This window comes from Uncinocarpus reesii, genomic scaffold (assembly GCF_000003515.1).
Source record: "Uncinocarpus reesii 1704 scaffold_5 genomic scaffold, whole genome shotgun sequence".
In the NCBI taxonomy this organism is placed as follows: domain Eukaryota; kingdom Fungi; phylum Ascomycota; class Eurotiomycetes; order Onygenales; family Onygenaceae; genus Uncinocarpus; species Uncinocarpus reesii.
Window position 1 is genome coordinate 1,716,493 of NW_003052496.1, and position 18,328 is coordinate 1,734,820.

General features: G+C 50.8%; 10 protein-coding genes across 10 annotated transcripts in view; 4 read left to right on the top strand and 6 right to left on the bottom strand.

The window, feature by feature from the left end:
* The window catches only part of UREG_07620 (mitochondrial phosphate carrier protein 2), a gene marked incomplete at both ends in the record, with an annotated part of 1,459 nt that extends 1,216 nt beyond the window's left edge, over positions 1-243 (bottom strand). The window contains one exon of the mRNA XM_002582801.1: positions 4-243. Coding sequence (XP_002582847.1) covers positions 4-243 — 240 coding nt within the window. The remainder of the gene's footprint in view (positions 1-3) is intronic.
* A 789-nt stretch (positions 244-1,032) lies between these two features.
* Positions 1,033-1,660, top strand: UREG_07621 (uncharacterized protein; the record flags this gene model as incomplete). Its single annotated transcript, XM_002582802.1, has 2 exons — positions 1,033-1,149; positions 1,229-1,660. The coding sequence occupies 2 exons, from the start codon at positions 1,033-1,035 to the stop codon at positions 1,658-1,660; spliced, it is 549 nt and encodes a 182-aa protein (XP_002582848.1).
* Positions 1,661-2,136: 476 nt separating this feature from the next.
* On the bottom strand, positions 2,137-4,129 carry UREG_07622 (uncharacterized protein; the record flags this gene model as incomplete). Its single annotated transcript, XM_002582803.1, has 7 exons — positions 2,137-3,061; positions 3,139-3,203; positions 3,318-3,508; positions 3,568-3,639; positions 3,716-3,782; positions 3,877-3,923; positions 4,069-4,129. The coding sequence occupies 7 exons, from the start codon at positions 4,127-4,129 to the stop codon at positions 2,137-2,139; spliced, it is 1,428 nt and encodes a 475-aa protein (XP_002582849.1).
* A 295-nt stretch (positions 4,130-4,424) lies between these two features.
* On the top strand, positions 4,425-5,001 carry UREG_07623 (uncharacterized protein; the record flags this gene model as incomplete). Its single annotated transcript, XM_002582804.1, has 2 exons — positions 4,425-4,604; positions 4,825-5,001. 2 exons carry the CDS (start codon positions 4,425-4,427, stop codon positions 4,999-5,001), a joined length of 357 nt encoding a protein of 118 aa, XP_002582850.1.
* A 578-nt stretch (positions 5,002-5,579) lies between these two features.
* UREG_07624 (glucose-6-phosphate dehydrogenase) lies at positions 5,580-7,765 on the bottom strand (the record flags this gene model as incomplete). The annotated part of the gene is made up of 8 exons (XM_002582805.1): positions 5,580-5,689; positions 5,738-6,109; positions 6,167-6,451; positions 6,504-6,588; positions 6,640-6,837; positions 6,902-7,246; positions 7,386-7,458; positions 7,725-7,765. 8 exons carry the CDS (start codon positions 7,763-7,765, stop codon positions 5,580-5,582), a joined length of 1,509 nt encoding a protein of 502 aa, XP_002582851.1.
* An 878-nt stretch (positions 7,766-8,643) lies between these two features.
* UREG_07625 (uncharacterized protein) lies at positions 8,644-9,703 on the bottom strand (the record flags this gene model as incomplete). Its single annotated transcript, XM_002582806.1, has 4 exons — positions 8,644-8,809; positions 9,041-9,141; positions 9,349-9,486; positions 9,551-9,703. 4 exons carry the CDS (start codon positions 9,701-9,703, stop codon positions 8,644-8,646), a joined length of 558 nt encoding a protein of 185 aa, XP_002582852.1.
* Positions 9,704-10,522: 819 nt separating this feature from the next.
* On the bottom strand, positions 10,523-12,688 carry UREG_07626 (uncharacterized protein; the record flags this gene model as incomplete). The annotated part of the gene is made up of 5 exons (XM_002582807.1): positions 10,523-11,670; positions 11,736-11,857; positions 11,939-12,249; positions 12,315-12,344; positions 12,407-12,688. 5 exons carry the CDS (start codon positions 12,686-12,688, stop codon positions 10,523-10,525), a joined length of 1,893 nt encoding a protein of 630 aa, XP_002582853.1.
* Positions 12,689-14,138: 1,450 nt separating this feature from the next.
* On the top strand, positions 14,139-14,639 carry UREG_07627 (uncharacterized protein; the record flags this gene model as incomplete). Its single annotated transcript, XM_002582808.1, has 1 exon — positions 14,139-14,639. The coding sequence occupies one exon, from the start codon at positions 14,139-14,141 to the stop codon at positions 14,637-14,639; it is 501 nt and encodes a 166-aa protein (XP_002582854.1).
* Positions 14,640-14,922: 283 nt separating this feature from the next.
* On the bottom strand, positions 14,923-16,047 carry UREG_07628 (uncharacterized protein; the record flags this gene model as incomplete). Its single annotated transcript, XM_002582809.1, has 4 exons — positions 14,923-14,945; positions 15,012-15,849; positions 15,928-15,973; positions 16,007-16,047. The coding sequence occupies 4 exons, from the start codon at positions 16,045-16,047 to the stop codon at positions 14,923-14,925; spliced, it is 948 nt and encodes a 315-aa protein (XP_002582855.1).
* A 1,368-nt stretch (positions 16,048-17,415) lies between these two features.
* On the top strand, positions 17,416-18,245 carry UREG_07629 (uncharacterized protein; the record flags this gene model as incomplete). The annotated part of the gene is made up of 2 exons (XM_002582810.1): positions 17,416-17,445; positions 17,685-18,245. 2 exons carry the CDS (start codon positions 17,416-17,418, stop codon positions 18,243-18,245), a joined length of 591 nt encoding a protein of 196 aa, XP_002582856.1.
* Between the last annotated feature and the right edge of the window lie 83 nt (positions 18,246-18,328).

Sequence of the window (18,328 nt, forward strand, 5' to 3'; positions counted from 1 at the left end):
TACAACTCGATTTTGCCAGTCTTTGATTGGGCCTTGCGTGCTAGCCTTGTCAAATTCTTGAGCCGCAGCATGGCCTACGGCTTCGGCCTTGTGCTTAACATCATCTATAGCACTCCAGGCTGGGAAGAGGCGTCTTTGCTTAGGTGCAGGCGCAGGCTCTGTCGGCTTCCTCTCTTGGTGGAGCCCGTATCGAGACGCAAAAGCGCTGGCTAGAGCCTGCTGCGATGGGAATAGTGAAGACATTCTGGGAGGCTTGCTCTGGAAACTAGATATCATTCAATCGGAGATTATTAATATTATGGATATGAAATCATTGAAGCAATGAGGCTTGAAAAGAGGAATTGTGGTGCTGCAAGGTGCAGAACATGTGAGAGAGACAAGCACAAGCTCACTTGAACAAGTATGCTGCGGACACCGAAAGGCTAGCTTGGGTTCTTTTTCAATCAATCAGGATTGAAGCGACATGGACTTCAAGTGACTGATGACGTCTAGCTGCGGAGAGTTCCCGAGGAGGAAGTCAATTGTGTACGGATGAAAGTTCAGAATCAACCAGCAAAACAATCACCAGGCCAGTGGATCGCACAAGCCGTGCTGGTCCAGTCGAGAGAACAGCTCAGCGAAATCGACAGCAACGAGGAATGTGTTGAAGTCGCAGGTTGCCAGGAAGTTGAAGTCGGAAGTTGTCATTGAACTTGGCCGCGCTGGCAAGCTGTTTTACGCTAAGCTGTCTATGGACTAGCGCCAAATGAGAGTACTAGCTTATATAATACAGTGGTCTTGGCATTATCAAGGCCCGAAACACAGCGATTTGAGACCGAGATGGAGATGTTGACCGGAGATGCTGGCATTGCACCTTGTCCTTGTTTATAGGCTTCGGTTATTATACATCCGTTAAGCTGTTATATACGCATTCCGCGCTTGATTCCCAATAGTTTGTCCCTCCCAAACCCCGCCTTCTTCACCATCCAGAGAGAGGGGCAGGGCATTAAGAAAACGCCAAATCCACGATCTATCAAATTCACGCCGCCAGGAATGGCATCCTACATTTCCGCCAGCGAGGCGTACGAGCGCGAGAGATCACCGACCAATGGCGCTCCCACATGCTCATCCTCGCAATCCCAAACTCCCTGGTCAGATAAATACCGCGGTGTAAGATATCTCTTTTCCAGTGTGCTTCTATAGCCCAAGGCCCTGCTATATCAATCCCCCTAGCTAATTTCCCCTCCAGGCCACAGTAGAAGACCTCGACCCCCCACCCGCCCTCTCCACGTCCCCGCACGACTCCATCTCGTCCGCCCTCCTCGCCGCCTACGAGCGCGACTACACCCACCTCACCGTGATCTCATCCACCTCCCGCTCGCTCCTTGGCTACTTGAATATTCCGCGCCTAAAATCGCTACTCCAGAATGGGGCCGTGGCGGAATCCGACCCGGTAGAAAAGGCAATGCAGCGATTTAGGAGGAAACAGCATGTCTACAAGGTGATCACGATGGACACGCCGCTGGAGGAGTTGGAGAGGTTTTTTGAGGGGGAGATGGGCGGGGGCGAGAAGAGGGAGAAGCAGGACTTTGCGGTGGTGACGGATGCGAGTCGGAAATTTGTGCTTGGGGTTGCTACAAAAGAGGATCTGGAGCAGTTTGTGAAGAGGAGGCCGACGTGATAATTGTCGCGGTGGTGATTTTGTGAGCGCTTTTCTAGAAAGCAGAGGGGATGATTTAGACCCCGTCAGCGTCAAAAGTGCCTATACTTGGCTAACCACGGATCCTCCTCTCCTGTGTTTGAATATTTATACCTCCATGGGCCGGTAACCTCATGGTTTGTGCGAATCCATTGAATTGCAAACGCATTGTTATAATGGGGAATTAAATTAGCTTCTAACTTGTAAAGTAGATTTGAGAGCAGATCCAGCAATTAAAAATTTATCCAGAAGCAGAACACATCCGCGCGCAGCTGCCCAATGAAGACCAAACATTGAGTCATGGACGCTAGCCATTTTTGTAGCCTACTGTGGCAGTTAACTGTGCAATATAGCTCTGGACACCAAATTGTCTCGACCATTGTTCACGTTCCAACATCATAGGCACGAGTTCGAACGTGAGAATCGACATGCCTTATCAAATCTTCATAGTGCCGGGTTTATCGAACATATTTCAATCTCCTTGTCGCCTCAGTTGCGATCATTGCGCATATCGCACCGATAAACAAACACACCGCAATTCCATTCGGGCCTTCGGCACTGAGATTCATCCAGTGATCGGCCTTTGACTTGGCGGGTCCGGTTTTCGAGTCCGTATCGCCTTGTGCGGCCGTTCTGTTTGGCTCGAAAATGCTGAAAACGATCCAGCTAATAAACGTACCCACAAATTGGGGGAGAGTGGTGTACACATTCAGCACACCTAGATAGATTCCCGCGAGCTCGCCAGTAGATGCAGCCTCGTCTTCAAGGTCGCCGTCAGTGTCGCTATCCCCATCATTACGGTGATTGAGCCGCAGTACACTGGCAGTATCAAAGTCCGGGTCTGAGTTATTGCCATCATCGGCCTCCAATGGGAGGTAGGCACTGTGTCGGTTGCTCGCTCTGGTGGAAGTTATCATGGTAACAGTCGAATTGCGAGACGAAGATGCGGGTACCGCTAGTCGATTAATTTCAACTCCCATGAAAGCAAACGGTGCCCAGCTCGTAACAGCCCATGGAACCCCGCAGATTGCGACGAGGAACGTTGCAAAACGGACAGACTTTGCCAAAGGGGCGAATATCATGGTTGCGGCAAACATAATGTGCGACAGCATCCATGCCGTTTGCAAATCTGGTCGAACAAACGCAATTCTTTTGAGGAATCGGACAACCCCACGAGGAGGCCTTGGGGTGAACCGTCCTCTTTTATTTTCCGGTGAAACGACTCCGAATGGAAGGATCACGGAGCTCAGCAATGTAATCATGGAGAATACAACGAGTGACAAACTTCCCAAGCGACCAACCTCGCCGAGGGTGTCTTTGGATTGTTCGGCGGTAGATTCTGACGCCTCGTAGCGAAAATACGTCTCGCCAACCCAAGTGCTACTATAGAAAAGGAATGGAAACCATCCTAATGCAACGTTAGAACAAAATTCCTTCTCGTGAAGTGTCTTGAAACATACCAATCCAAGCCCAAAATTGCGCCCAGCATATTGCTTTGATTCGGGGTGGCAGGTTGAAAGTGGTCCTAAATAGCTGAGAAAGGATTTTAATCGCACCGGCTCGAGTATCGGTATCTCTAATTTAGGCCATAGTTTAGTAAAGTGAAGACACAAGACATCGAGAGGAGGAGTTTACGGACCTGACTGATATCAGGACCCTCTCCTTCACAGCATATGAAGTGACAGATACTGCTCCGATGAGCGACAACGCCGCGATGACTGTCATCTGCTTGAATTGCGTATTTCCCAGGGGCCGTTCCAAAGCTATTCAACATGTCTATCGACCCAATCGCGTAACCGATAAGGCTTCCCACAGCTGTCATCCTGCCCGCTACAGAACCACTTAGCACAAGGGTTTTCACTCCTCAGAAAGCCGGCATGGTCACTTACCCCATGCAGAACCTAACTGTTGTTGAGGAATAGGGAGGGTATCGACTATTAAACTTCGGCAACATGCCTGCACTGTTCAACGGAGTGAGCAATCGGCATTTACGGTAGAAAGAATATCGTAGTTTGATATAGAAATAGATACACATACCTACGTTTATGGCGAAATCAACGGCATATATGCTCAAGACGGCCACGGCTATCGTCACTGATTTCCGCTGGCGGTATATTAGTATCCGTCTGATACCATCGCATAAAGAGTTCAGGGATCGTATAGTCGAATCCCCCAGCGTAAACATTTTCAAAACGTACCGTTTGCGGATCACTTATAAAGAGCGAAACAATCTCCGTCGTCCATCCTAGCACAAACAAGCAGAATCCAACTACCAACGACCCGACTATCATGAATGGCCGTCGACGGCCCCATTTCGACGTTGAACGATCAGCTATCACTCCAACCAACGGCTGCATGATGAGCCCCGACAATGGGCCGGCGATCCATACTAGAGACGTGCGCGATTTCGTCAATCCCAGCTGAAGGAGATATGGCGTGCAATCTAGTCATGGTGGGTATCAGGATAATTGTAAGCCATCAAGTTTTCGCCGCAGAAATAGCGGTTCTTTGAGCGCGGAGACGGGGGTAACTAATAAGAGGGCATATGGGCAATTATTACAGGTCATTTCAATTCCCCAGGTAAACCTTTAGGCGAGAACATCATATGAGAACCACGACAATCAGCATACGTCTGAATCAACCCGAATGCAGATAAGAGACCGCTTTTCAAAAGGGTATCATAGCGATGGAGAAAATGGAGGAGGAAGCATACTGTAGTCCAACTAAGCTAAAAGTCAACAGCGCCATGCGCTGGGACTCTGTCCGCCCCTTGATGGACGGCGTTCCCATCCATGACGCTCCCTGCCGCATGGCATACGACCTTTGGGGCCACAAGGACCAAGGAAGCGCGGCGGCCACCCGAGATTCAGGGATTCAATCGATTAAATACTCCGCGCGGCCGTTGCGATTTTGCTCAGTGTTGCCGGTTTGATGACGTGGGACGAAAGGAGGGCTTGTGGTGCGGCATACGGAACTATCGTCTTGAATAGTTTTAAGAGATGCAATAGTTAACGAGGGAACAAAAGAGCGATTGCGCATGTCGAGATGGAATGATATGAAGAGCAAAAAAGACGGCTGGCGTTTGTTTCCCCCTTGGCGTCTCTAGGCCCAAGCTTCCTCTTACGCACTAACTAACATGGGGACAGGAACCCGGTTCCGGGACTCAAGCTTTGAAGCTCGCGGGATCCTGGGAGAAAGAGTCGAAATACATAACTACAATCGTCGTTCAATTCGACGCAGCCTTTATGGAATCAAGCTCTTCTGAATCTCAGCAAAAAAATCCGGGGGAAGCTCCCCTTGTTTCCTCCGCAAAACTATTTTAGTAACTACAAAATCCGTTAACGGGGCGAGCTAGTTAGTTACATAGCTTGGCCTTTTGCCGGGGTGCCATGCCGTCTGAGCTCTCTTCCCCGGGATGCTTATCACCAGCGGGTTTAACCATTTGGCACGCTAATTCCAGAAACTGGTTCAACTTGTGATTCACTTCTCTTGACCTTGACGGAACGTGGAAACAATGCTCTTTCATATTTGCCGAGGCTCACTGACTACAAGTGATGACTGACAAATCTATGGCCAGGGACCGTTGAGAAAAGGAGTCCTCAGACAGATGGAGATCAATGCGTGTATTTCATTTGAGAAAAAAAGCACGAATGATAAACCCAGAAATTAGAACAAGCTGCATCCATCATGCTCAAAAGCTAAAAAAAAAAAGAGGTAGAAGGAGGATGGGAAACGGCCGAAGCGTTTTCCATTCATGTGTAAAGAGGAGAAAGTTGAACCCAGACCATGACCAGTTTTCTTTTCTTTGGTTTCTTCCCAATTCATACATCAGCGTGAAATTTATTTATCTAAAGGAAAAAGGGAATATGGTGGAAATTTTGAATGCAGCTCATAAGCTACCTTAGAGACGGTTGGGCGCAGTTGTAAGGGGCCACTGGTAACCGGCGGCATCACTGAATTTGTACCCAAACGATGCGGTGAAATCATCAAGTACGGCAGGACCACGCGAGCCTAGGACAAGTCAGCGCGTATTCAAGTAGCTATCAGCGAGATACTTACCATAGGGGTACTCCATTGGTATGATATCCTCATTGTCGTCCAAATAATGAAGAAGGGGTGTGAAAATTCTCCAGCTTGCATCCAACTCATCATCACGGACGAAATTCGAGTGGTCACCTTTAAGCGCGTCGAGGATTAAAGACTCGTATGCCTCGGGAATCTTCAAGTCAGAGAATCTCCGGCGGTATGTGAGATCAAGCTCGGTTTCAACTGTTTGCATGGAGAGACCGGGGAGCTTCGAGTTCATCTTGATGTAAACGCACTCGTTAGGCTGGACACGGATAACGAGTTCGTTTCGGGGGATGTCCTTGAAAATCCCGGACGTCACGTCGCGGAATTGAATACGGATTTCAGTCTTTTGCTCGTTCAAGGCTAAGAAAATAAAACGTAAGCAAGGATATCATCCAGGTGTTGGCCTTCTAAGCCTACCTTTTCCTGCTTTTAAGATGAATGGAACGCCATCCCAACGTTCGTTCTTGATGTGAGCAACCATAGCACAAAACGTTGCACATCTGGAGTTCTTTGGGACAGTATCATCCTCCCGGTACGCGGGCTTTGTTCCGTCCAAGGATTTGCCGTACTGTCCGATAATTACATTCTTCGGCTCAATGGGGTCGATGCCGCGTAGAACACGCACTTTCTCGTCACGGATATCTTCTGCAGAGAACGAGACGGGGCGCTCCATAGCTAACAGGGTGAGGACCTGGAGGAGATCTGCCAACGATTAGGTTTGGCGTAATGAAACCAAAAGGCCAAGGCAACCCACGGTTCTGCATTACATCACGAATGATTCCAAATTCATCAAAATATCCGCCTCTTCCCTCAGTACCAAAGGGTTCCTTGAAGGTGATCTGTGACTTGTTAGGCCCGCCGTTTTACGCTCAGCAATCATAGGTCCATACCTGCACGTTATCGATATGGTGTCGGTTCCAGGTAGCATTGAAGAATTCATTTCCGAATCGGAGGATGAGAATGTTCTTCACCATTTCTTTTCCAAGGTAGTGATCGATACGGAAGACTTCGTCTTCTCTCCAGTTGGGTTGAAGCGCCCTCTGTAAATCGCGAGAACTTTGAAGGTCTTTTCCGAACGGTTTCTCAACCTAACCAAGGGTATCGATAAGTAAACGAGCTCCTATCAAGGACAAGCGAAATTTATAGACGCACAATAATTCTTGCAATGCCATTTTTTGGGTAGCAGTTCTTTTTCAAGTGTTCTGACACGGTCGTGAAAACACTTGGAGGCAGGGCCATGTAGAATATCCTGTTCTGTTCCTTTTTACCCTTCTCTAGCTCCTCTAGGTGCTTGTTCAATGTGATGAAAGAGTCGTCCTGGTCGTATTGGCCGGGGATATAGGTGCATTGTTCACAGAAGCTTGCCAGCTGCTCTTCGATCTCTTTGGTGGGAACCTTGATGTAGGAGCGCACGCGTTTGATGAACTCCGCGTGGTCCATTTTCGTTCGGGCATATCCGATGATCTTAATGTCTTTTGGGAGGAATTTGTTTCGATACTAGGCTTCAAGTCAGTATTCGACGCGGGACTAGGTGGGGAGGTTCAGACTGCTGGGAACCTACAAGGCCGAATAGAGCCGGAAACTGCAACAGTTAGCACCGGGACGGCTGAGCTGCAGAACTGAGGTCTCAACTCACTGTCTTTTTCTTTGCTAGGTCACCGGACGCGCCGAGTACCACGATGACTGTGTCATCTTTGAGCTCTTTGGCACTGGATCACCAAAAGTTAGCTGTGAAGCCGGCATTGCTTTCTTTTCCAATAACGATGAAAGTCAAGCCTCAGAGCACGTTGGACAGTAGTTTAAATGGCCTAAAGGTCTTGTAAAAGGGATGCGTTGCCTGAGAAATAGCTGGTTGCAGCTGGTTGACTCAGAGTGCGTGGAGCTCACAAGCTGCTCCGGAACAGTGCTCGTAAAACCCGGGGAAAGCTTTCCCCACGCTCAGAAATAAAACACAAAGAAACCCATCCACACTCACCTGGGGCTTTGATGGTCCCCATTCTGATTCTGTAACGGCATGTTGCAATTGCGGTGTGTGGTCGGGATCGAAATGGTGGGAGAAGAAAAGAAGGACAAGCTGGAGAGAGCGCTGTCCTGGCGCACACACAAGCCAAACGAGACCCGAGGAGCAAAACCTCGAAGCAGCGAGTCCTCGCGGGCGGTGGTCAATTGAGAGAGCAACAATGCGAGACGATGCCGGTGGAGAGAGGGAAGTCGCGAGAGGTGCGGGAGGGCAGTGGTCGCAGCGAAGCGTTTGAGGTGGTGCTGGTGGGGCTGGCTTGCGGTTAACTCTGCAGATGGTTAAGGCAGGCCTGCAGTCGGGCGTGGCTCTCGGTGCGTCGACTCTTTGTTGCTGGATGAGTGTTCAAAAGGACGAGGGAAGAGAGGGAAATACGATGCAGAGACTGTGCTTGCAGCCAACAGCCTGTGGGTTGCTTGTTCACAGAATGGTTGGAAACGCACACAGTGACGGACTTGCTGAGAAATGATGTCAGATTCTATCACCAACTAGTCAAGTCTCCAGCTGCGCTGTGGTTGGCGATTATCAGTTGACGGCAGAGATCCTTTTATTTGCTTTTTCTCAGAAACCAGGGGATCAACGAGGAAGACCTTTGCTGCTTCGGAATATCTGGAAGCGGCACTGCTGAGGTTTAATACCTCACAGTCTTTGCTCAGCGATGTATATTTATCTCTGCACCTCCATCTTCCTCCTAGCTGCCATACTGCTAACTAACTAATACGACCATGTCCCCAGGGGCAAATGCCACGCTGATACACAAGTGGAGTCCATGAAGTCACATCCATTCGCAACTCCCGGGAAGCTCGCCCTATGTGTCTTCCCCACACGACGAGATCGGCTTTATTTGCTTTTCTCTGCTGTGGATGATTGTCCTCGCTCAGCAGAATCGTGATGATCGCTGGCCTCTGCTTCCAGAATCCTGAGGCGCCCCGGCTTGAGCACGGCAAGGGCTGGGGAGGACGGACAGGGGCCACCTTCGAGTAGCAATTCGGAATACGCCGAGCCCTGGGCCACTCGTCTCAGTTCGACCGTTGGGAGCTAAACTAACTAGCCATTAGTTACATAGTTTCGTTATTAGTGGTGATGCGTTTGGGCCAAGGCATCGCTTCGCAAGAGGCAATCTGACGGACAGTTCCAGGCGGCCGGCTGCTGGAGCTCTCCCCGTCTGCTTGCCAGCAGGTCTTCCGCCAGCCGCCGGCAAGCTGGCGTTGCGGCCTGCGAGATGCATCTCAAACTGGTTTCGTCTCTCATCAACGTCGCACACGGATCCTTACACCGACTCGGCGTCCCAACAGCTCAAAGATCGCTCGTTCGACTCAAAGCCGAGACACACCCCTAACCCATCTGCTCTCACTGGCTGCCTTCCCTCCAAAAACTATTAATAATATATTTAAAATGGGATTGCACGACTCAATTGCCAGGGGTCCCGGCGAACCTGGGCTCGAACCTGGGCTGCCGATGGTCTCCTGATCTTATCTGATTTCTTTGTTCAAAGGGAGAGACAGCATCGAAGCTCAACTTTCAAGACTCCCAACCAAACAATTTCTTTCAATCTGTGCCGTCTTTTCTTTTTCTTTTGCACCATCCACGGTCCGCCAGCCAGGCCAAGCTCCAGTATCGGCATCTCGCCCGAGCCTTCCCAGGCCCAGAGGCCGATGCCGTATCCGTTAACCCCGAACACTCTCACCAACTTTGCAACCCGTTGTGAACCCATCCGATCCTACTTATACGATCATTATTAACCGAATCCGTTTCTCTCGAGAGGTGGTGGACGGACCACTGACCCCGGGCCATGCCTCGGCGGCCAGATCGAGAATGAGCAGGTGACCGGAATACCTGGACTCGATCGTATCCGGTCCTTTCAGATCGTGATCATTCCGAAAGCCGTCTCCCTCAAATGGGTGTTTTTCGCGTTCAATTTCGTACAACTCGCGCATCCTTAACTAGGGGATGCTGCATCCCACAATTAACTTCAAACCGTCTCTGCATTGATCATCTGCAGACTGCTGGTATTATTCAACACAACAAGGTTTGGAAGCTATTCCAGTCCTGCATCCTTTCTTTCATACACGATCTATCTCGCATCCGACGAGCAAGACGGGCGAAACACTCTCCCGTCCCACACGGGACAAAAAAAATCTATTCAGACACACGGTAAGAATATCCCTCCCTCCCAATTGCGATTGGCGCGAATGCAGGAACACCGTGCAACTTGTGGAAACATCGTAGACTTTGCCTGCTGTGCGATCCTGGATCGGGCGTCCGGTTGAGATGCCAAACAGTTTCGATTGCCGACGTAAAAAGGTCCCTGCATCGGTTGGGAAGGAAAGCGGCTCCCGACAAAAATGAAAAAAGAAAAAAAAAAAAAGGATGAGGACCCTTGAGAATTTATGCGTGCAGATCCGATGGACCAAGATCTGACATGCTTGGGACGTGAAAGATGGCGGGACCACACAGTTTGAGGCAGCGATTTTGGTATGACTTGCAGATGAGAGGGAAGTCACATTTTTCTCTATTGATGCCGTTTTGAGCCCTTATTTTCGATGTGTATATACATTAAGAAAGACTTAACGATGGTCCTCTTGTTTCAACATCCCCCTAGCTCTAACCAGCCATAATACGCCGAGCTGATGCGGCGCGGGTATCATTATATAAAACAAAAAAAAGGGGAGCGCAGAACCAGACTTCTTTTTTGCAAGTACAAGAGCATAGATGCACTGCGCCGTGTAACATCCAGCTGCAAAAACCGCCCAGTTTCAGACCTCCGGCTTCGTCTCCTCCCCATTCCCATTCCCACCATTACTCCTCTCAGCTTTCAACCGCTTCTTCTCCTTTTGCTCCTCCAGCCTCTCCCGCCTGGCACGCTCCTGCTCCGCCAGCCCCGTCTTGGTAACCTCGTGCTGCCTGCTCAACTCCGTCTTCTTGATCCCCAGGCTAAACAAGCACCCCAGCACCGCCACGCTGGTGTAGAAGATCCACAGCCGACTCAGCGTGTGCGTGTACTCGGTAAACACAACGCGCTTCTGCTCGTCGTTGAGGCGGTGCAGGTTCTCGATATTCGAGCCGGCAATGGTGCCCAAGAACGCGGGTGCCAGTTCCGGGCCCAGCGCGGCTCTGATCTTGGGCGCCGACTGCTTCATGACGTTTTGGAACACGACGCCGCCGAAGACGAGGGAGATGGAGGTTGATAGTTGACGCATGAATCCGAATGTGGAGGTTGCGGAGGCGACGTCGGATGGTTTCATGGCGGATTGGATCGCGATGAGGGGCGCTTGGAAGTTGGGCCCGATGCCGATGCCTGCGATGAGTTGGTAGATGATGATGCGCGGCCAGGACGGGTACGGTTTGAGGTCGATGAACAGGCCGTATCCGAGCGCGGTGACGACGGTGGCCCCGCGGATGATCCAGAGATAGTGGCCTGTTTTGCGGATGACGACAGCGGAGATGATGGAGACGACGGAGAGGCCAACGACTTGCGGGAGGACGTAGACGCCGCTGAGGATAGGCCCGACGCCGAGGACGGTCTGGAAGTAGATGGGTAGATAGTACGCCCCGGCGATGAAGTTCATGGCTTGCGACCAATTGACCCCGAGAATGAAGACGTTGCTCCAAGATTCGAAAAGCGCGGTGGGCATGATCGGGTATTTGGCGATTTTTCGTTCCACGAACCAGAAGAGGATCAGAACGACGATACCAAAGATGATCAAACAGAGGGTTGTCGCGGAGTCCCAAGGATACGTGATTCCTCCGAATTCCAACCCGAAGAGCAGCATGATAGTACCGCCTATGATTGTAATGGTTCCAAGCCAGTCAATCGCCTTGAGGCCGGCGAGAAGCGGAGTTTTGGGAGATTCGATATTCATCCAGAGGAGTAGAATTAGGAGCGAGACTCCACCGGTAGGAACTAGCCTTTGGTCAGCCTGATGGAAATCCGCTATTTCCAACCAGAGGGCAAAATCATGGACTCACGATTGATATAAAAGCACCATCGCCAGGTGACCTTCTGAGTCAGGGCACCGCCGATTACCGGCCCAAGCGAGCCAGCAATTGCCCAAGTAGCTCCAAACATGGCATAATACATCGGCCGTTCTCTAGACGCGAAAGCTTTAGCAACTTGCCCACGGTTCAGAAGCGTTGGACTGCAGCAAGCAAACAAAAGACAAAACTCTCACCTGGCACTGAACAAATCACTCACGCATATCTGCGCAAGAATAATGATTCCCCCGCCGCCTATCCCTTGCAGCGCTCTACCTACCAAGAACTGGGCAAGCGAATTAGACAGAGCGATGACCAAGCTGCCCACCAGAAACAAGACATTTGCGATCAGGATGACAATTTTGCGCCCCCAGATATCGCTTATCTTTCCCCATAGGGGTAGACAGGCGGCATTGGCAAGGAGATACGACGAGGCCATCCACGTATACGAAGTCTCATTGGCACGAAATTGAGCGGCAATCGTGGGCAGAGCCGTGGAGATAATGGTCTTGAAAATCGAGACGTCAGGATCTTAATTTCGAGACTTGATATACTGTTGGGGAATCCACTCACCATATCCAACGCCGCCAGAAACAGCGCCAACTGGAAAGCATTCGTTAGCCGGATCGATCCTTGTTTTGCCCTTGATGTAACTACATGCTTACACAGAGCGCGCCCATGATTGCTAGCACTTGCTTTCTTGCCATTTTCTCGCTTTGGGATGGCGTCAGCTCCAAGGGGTTATGCTCCTCTTCCGTAGTAGGCATCTCTTTAGGGGCATTCACATTCGAGCTGGCCGAAGAGCGAGAAGGCAGGCACCTCTCATCGTGCAGTGATCCGTCATTCTCTTTCGCATTCTCTGGCTGAGAACCGATGACTTCGGCCGCAGTCTGACTGGAGTCCGTCGATGGGCCATTATGAGATCGTCTATCCAGAGAGTCCGCCATCATTCCAGAGCATGTCGCATGCAACGACGGGTATACCTTGCAGCGCGAGGTTCGGAATTCAGCAGGGTAACGAGAGGGTTAAGCTTTTTTAAATGCTGGTTCCTGGAAGCGCTAGGAGTTGAGCTCAAAGTCGTTGTCTCGAGACTGATATAAAAGGAGATATATTGAGCTGGTCCTAGAATATATATCTCTCGTGAGTCAAATGCGAGATTATAATCAAACATTGAGAAAACGAAGAGCCCGACCTCGAGAACCTGCCAAGTGGGTCATCTCCAAACATTGACAGACGAACTCCGTCAACCATCCCTGCTTCGGTGCAACTAGCTTGTCAGTGATCGGGGCTGGCTGGGCCGCTTTGCCGATGGGGAGATTGCAGTTCGCGAATGGTGGACGAGTGAACAGTTCCTCCCAGGCATCTCCTTCTCATCAAAGAGCGCACTGCACGCGTGTGCTGCTATCCCGCGCAGCCCGGGCGTGTTCCAGGCTTCGGCATTCTCGAATTTTGGCATTCGAAGCCAAGATGAGATAGGCTTCAGGCGAACGGAGATAGAAGCCGAACTGCACGGAGTTAAGACCTGGCGATTTGGGCGGAATTGATTCGAAAGCAATACGAGTTTTTGCTTATAAGATATCGAATCGTCGATTCGTTTGCATGCGATGCCTATCAAGCTGTTATGGATATATATGACTATGGGGGAATACTCAAGATGGACATGTGGAAACAACGACAGGGAAACTTTGGTGTCCCAGATTGACAGCAATGGCCAGAGTATGGAAGAAAGAACCGATGGCAATACAAGGCGTTGAGAAGGCTGAGATATCCCACCGGTAACAACAAAAGTCGCTCCTCGTTGCTTTGACTTGGTGATGTTCCGCTTCTTATCCCAAGGCATCCAAAGCATGACGACTCATGAATGCTCTCCAAATATAATAAGCTTCAAACTGGCGTCTGGGCCAAGGAGGAAAACGACGAGCCAAGTCTGACCGTGAGCCAAATCCGCGACAGAAACTCGCAAGTCTCCTTGGTGATGGCCTTTAGCCTCGTTGCTGCCTGGGGCATATCAAATCGCAGCAAGGGAGACACGAGACATGGACATGTCAATTCCCCCGACACCGACGCCGGCACCATGAGTCCGGCCGATACTCTCGATTGGCGGCGTGTCTGCCTAATTCCTCAGTGCAAGTCCGCGAATCGTGAATGAGATTTGGTTTCATGATGATTGGCATTTGCGCTCTGTTCGTATCCCACTCGCAAGCGGCGAGCCGTCTGGAGGCTGGCCCGCTGGGATATATAATGCGAAGACCCCTCCTTACTTGACAGGAATCCATATATTACAGCTCCAAAGCAAAAAGAAAAATCTTCCCATCAAAGAATCACAATCAAAGCCTTCATTGGCTCTCCCTGAGAATCTCCGCGATCCAAACCGTACCTCCGCCAAACCCACCAACAATGGCCCGCCCCGTCTTCATCAACATGCCCACCAGCGACCTCCCCGCCGCCACCGCTTTCTACGAAGCAATCGGCTTCATCAAACACCCCTTCTTCAGCTCCCCAACCAGCCACGGCATGGTCAACGCCCTCAACCACGACATCGTCGTCATGCTCTCCACCGCTGACCAATTCCAAAAATTCCTCCCTGCCGAGCGAGCCAGCTTGGAGCCCGCCACCCACCGCGCCGCCAAGAACGCGACCATCCACGGCCTGAGCGCCAAAAGCAGACAGGAGGTGGACGAGGCGGTGGAAACGGCCGTGAGGGCGGGTGCGAAGGCGTTCCCGCCGCTGAAATTGGAAGGGTGCGATGACAGTATGATGTATTCGCGGTCCTTTGCCGACCTGGATGGGTATCTGTGGGAGATTGTGTGGTGTGATGAGGGAATGGTGAAGATGGCGCAAGAAGCGTTTGCACAGAAGCTGAAGCAGCTGGAGGAAGAGAAGGGGAGAAGCGGTTGAATGCCGGGGAGAGGGAGAAAAGAAGTGGGAGGATCAAACTGCGAGCAGGGATTCTTGTCTGACTGTGGTGGCATTGTCACTTTGAAATGTGTACTGAGAATCTTCTGAAAATGCGCCGTTCTAAATTCAATTTCACGCTTTTATGCCTCTATCAGGTACCAAGGCTAAACGGATTCATGGGTATTTCGAGGAAAACACAACAGAATCATACACATGCAACGCATATGAAGGAAGTCATGCTATAATAAAAAACGTAAAGTCATGAAATCGTGGCTGCTCCATGCTATTCTCGAAGTTCTATCGTTTCTACAATGACCACATTAGCTTGAAATCAGATGGGGGAGATATCAGAACTAGAACGCATAGGCTTACCTGTCAAGAATTCCTCGAAACTCACAGTTATATATCCATCCCTATCCTCGTCATACTTTTTAAACACATCCGTCATCCTCTTGAGTGTCAAACAGGCCTGAACGAACAGATCAAAACTCATCGCATCCTTTTCCCCCGGCCCAATAGGAGTAGCTCTTCCGCGCCCCTTGGCTTCGAATTTCCTGTACAGCAGATTCACAAACGTCTGGCTCAGCCGGTATCCAAACGAAACCAACGCCTTGCCAAACTCTGGTAAACTAATGCGGCCGCTGCGATCCTCATCGAAGCGGTCGAATAAATCCCTCCACGCGGCCAGAAAGCGCCATAGGGCGACGAATTCGTCAAACGTTACGCGCCCATTGCCATCTCTGTCGAACATGCGGATCATCATCTTTACCGTTACGGGATCAAATGAAGTGTAGTCTCCATTAACCAGCGCCGAGCCTAGCTCAGGTTCAGATAGAGAGCCTGTATTAGAGGCGTTGGCGGCGCGGAACAGAGGAAACAGATCTTGCGGATTATCTGAAAGGGGCATTCCTGGTTTGTGTGCGATTTGGGGTGTCCGCGGAGGCAAGGAGGAGACGGGAGGACGGTTCTGTGTCGGGTGCGCGGGTCGTGGTCCGTGGCCGTAGCTCTGGGGAGGAGGCGAATATATTCGATTGTTGAAGTTTGGATTCGCATGCCCCGTTGCGGGTGGATAGGTTGGCGCGGACTGGTGCCGGGGTGGAGGGTTTGTATACGCACGCGGGGGATGTCCGCCTTTCGGGGGCGGTGGTGGTTGACTCTGTGAATGGTTTGGCTGCTGCGATGCTTGTAACTGCCCTAGCATTTGAGCGACCTGTTTTCGAAAGTCATTAGCCTCGACGATCAGGGCAGGAGATTGTATCACTACAGCCGAAAATTATCAATGACATACCTGCTCTGGCTCTGCATGCCTAAGCTCAACGCCCTTTAGCCTCTTCCTGAAAAGTGACGCGCACGGGGAATGGACTTACGCTGGCAGCGCATCCGGGTTGAATGAGCTATTGTATGCCATGGTAGCTCAATTGGGAGTATTGAGGACTTGAGGATCCGGAAGAGGGGTTGAACTTGAGGCGAGGGGGAACGGAGCAAGGCCAGCTGTCAACGTTCGCTGATAAAACGTGCTCTCAAATCCAGATGCCAGCCAAAATCCATAAACCATATAGTAGCTACAGACGTCAAATGCTAATAGTTGTTGTCCCTTGCCGTTCTGTCAACGGCGGTCCCTTTGCTCACTCCGAAACCGCCTTCACGCGGCTCAAAGACAGCCTCCGCGGCGCCAAGAATGGCGTGTGCCAAGCCTGGTCACACGTTAGTCTTGGCGTCCGTTTAAGCACTAGCCTGTTGCTGCTCGAACAGCAATGGTAACCCTGTGACTAAGCGCCAAATTAGCTAAGCGGCTAGGTACTTCGCTTCGTCCCGTCGAGTGACTCTGGAGGTGCATTCCTTACCGCCACGAGGATGTCTGGAGTGATGGTGCCTCGATAGCTAGTAGGTTCATAGTCTTGGTGGCTGGTTTCCATGCGACTAGTTTATCCTCTGTTGAAAGTCGTATTGCTACTCAGGTTAATTCTGAGAGAGAAACATGGAAGACAACTCCCATCAGATATCAACCCATTCGGTTTCGGCCCTTAGCTCCTGGAGGCGCCACTTCCCGGCTGGAGACGTATGGGTGTTTGGATATGGGTGCGTGAACGTTTCCATCCTTTCTCAATGTCGCATTTAGGCTTTCCTGCATGTCCTGTTCCCTCTCCCCGTCCCCTGGAGCATCTTGCAAGAGCACGACTAATGGAGTGAGAAACAGGAGTTTGATATGGAAACCGCCTCCGCATTATGGTATGTTTTGATGCGCATGAGAAGACGCTTGGACTCCAAGCCAAAAAGGGATCAAGACACGTCTCTGCAAAGTGCATTCGCTTCCTTGTACTCCGTATCTTTCGGCTCGAAAATACGCATTTCAGCCCTGGTCTCATTTCGTAGCCAACCAGAGCCCGTGGACTTGATTTCTGAAAACAACATGCAATGAAGCACTCTCTTGTGGTCTCGTGGCCTCAACCGCAGCTAATAAATTGGATTTCAGACCAGCGTGTCCCCGGCTACATCAAAGGCTATGTCCGTCGGTTCTGGCAGGTATGTCCTGTATCAACCGCCATCACCCTCCCCACGCTGTCAGCATGAAGCCAGTGTCGTTTCCGAGGAAAAATGGGAGCTAATCTTATTACCACGCGTAATTTTCCTGTCTCCAGGCAAGGTGCGCTCTCCCTGGGTTTTGGAAGTTCGAGGCGACCTTTCCTCGCATCCCTCAGCCGTGTTCCGTTTTGTTGAAATACCGTCGGATTCCGGGCCATGTCACCCGTTAATAGGCGTTTCGTCCCTCATCAACATGGCTTGGCTGGGTATTGCGCGCCATCCAGTGCTAATTTGTAATATCCAGTGCGGATCATCGTGGTACCCCTGAGTCGAACGGCCGTGTTGTCACTGTCATTGAGCGCTCCTTTTGGGAGACTTTGTCAGATCCTGTTAGTCACACCTTTTGATTTTTTTTCTTCCTTGTTGTTCTATGCAATGTCCAAAAGAATCCATTCAAAAAATTTGAACTCCCAAGGAGCACTTCCCCATAACACATCCACTTACCTTAGCTATCCCTCTTAGCATCAAGATGTAGAGCCAGAATCCAACGAATCTCTCGTCTGGGGCGCAGCCTACCACATCCCCGCCTCCCACGCCGAAGAGGTAAACGCCTACCTCGACGACCGTGAAATCAACGGGTATAGCGTCCATTACACGCCCTTTCATCCACACGTTACTCCAGCCGGCAGCGCGGAGCCGAACGCGCCCAATCCTGCAAACGCATCATCACCATTCCTCTGCATGGTCTACATCGGTCTGCCGACCAATTCCCAATTCTTGCGTAACCCAGCTGATCGCGACCCGGCTTCCGTGGCGACGGTGATCTTTCGGAGCCGTGGCCAGAGCGGGGAGAATAAAGAGTACCTGTATCTTCTAGAGAAGGCACTCGAGGGTATCGGGCTTGGATATGCAGATGCTCATGTTACGGATTTGGTGAAGAGGGTCAGGGCGCTGGAGGGGGTTCGAGAGGGTAGGAAGAGTCAGAGCGAGATTGAGGTAGAGAGACTTGCTATTCCAGCCGAGGAATATCGGGAAGATGAAGCGCTGGAAGAGGTGGATGAGCCCATGAGGCGAAAACCTTGAGAGGATGCTGTGCTGTTGCGGAGGTTTAAACAGATATCCGTGTCGTTTTGAATAGGCGTGCCACTACATAGACTCGCATAGAA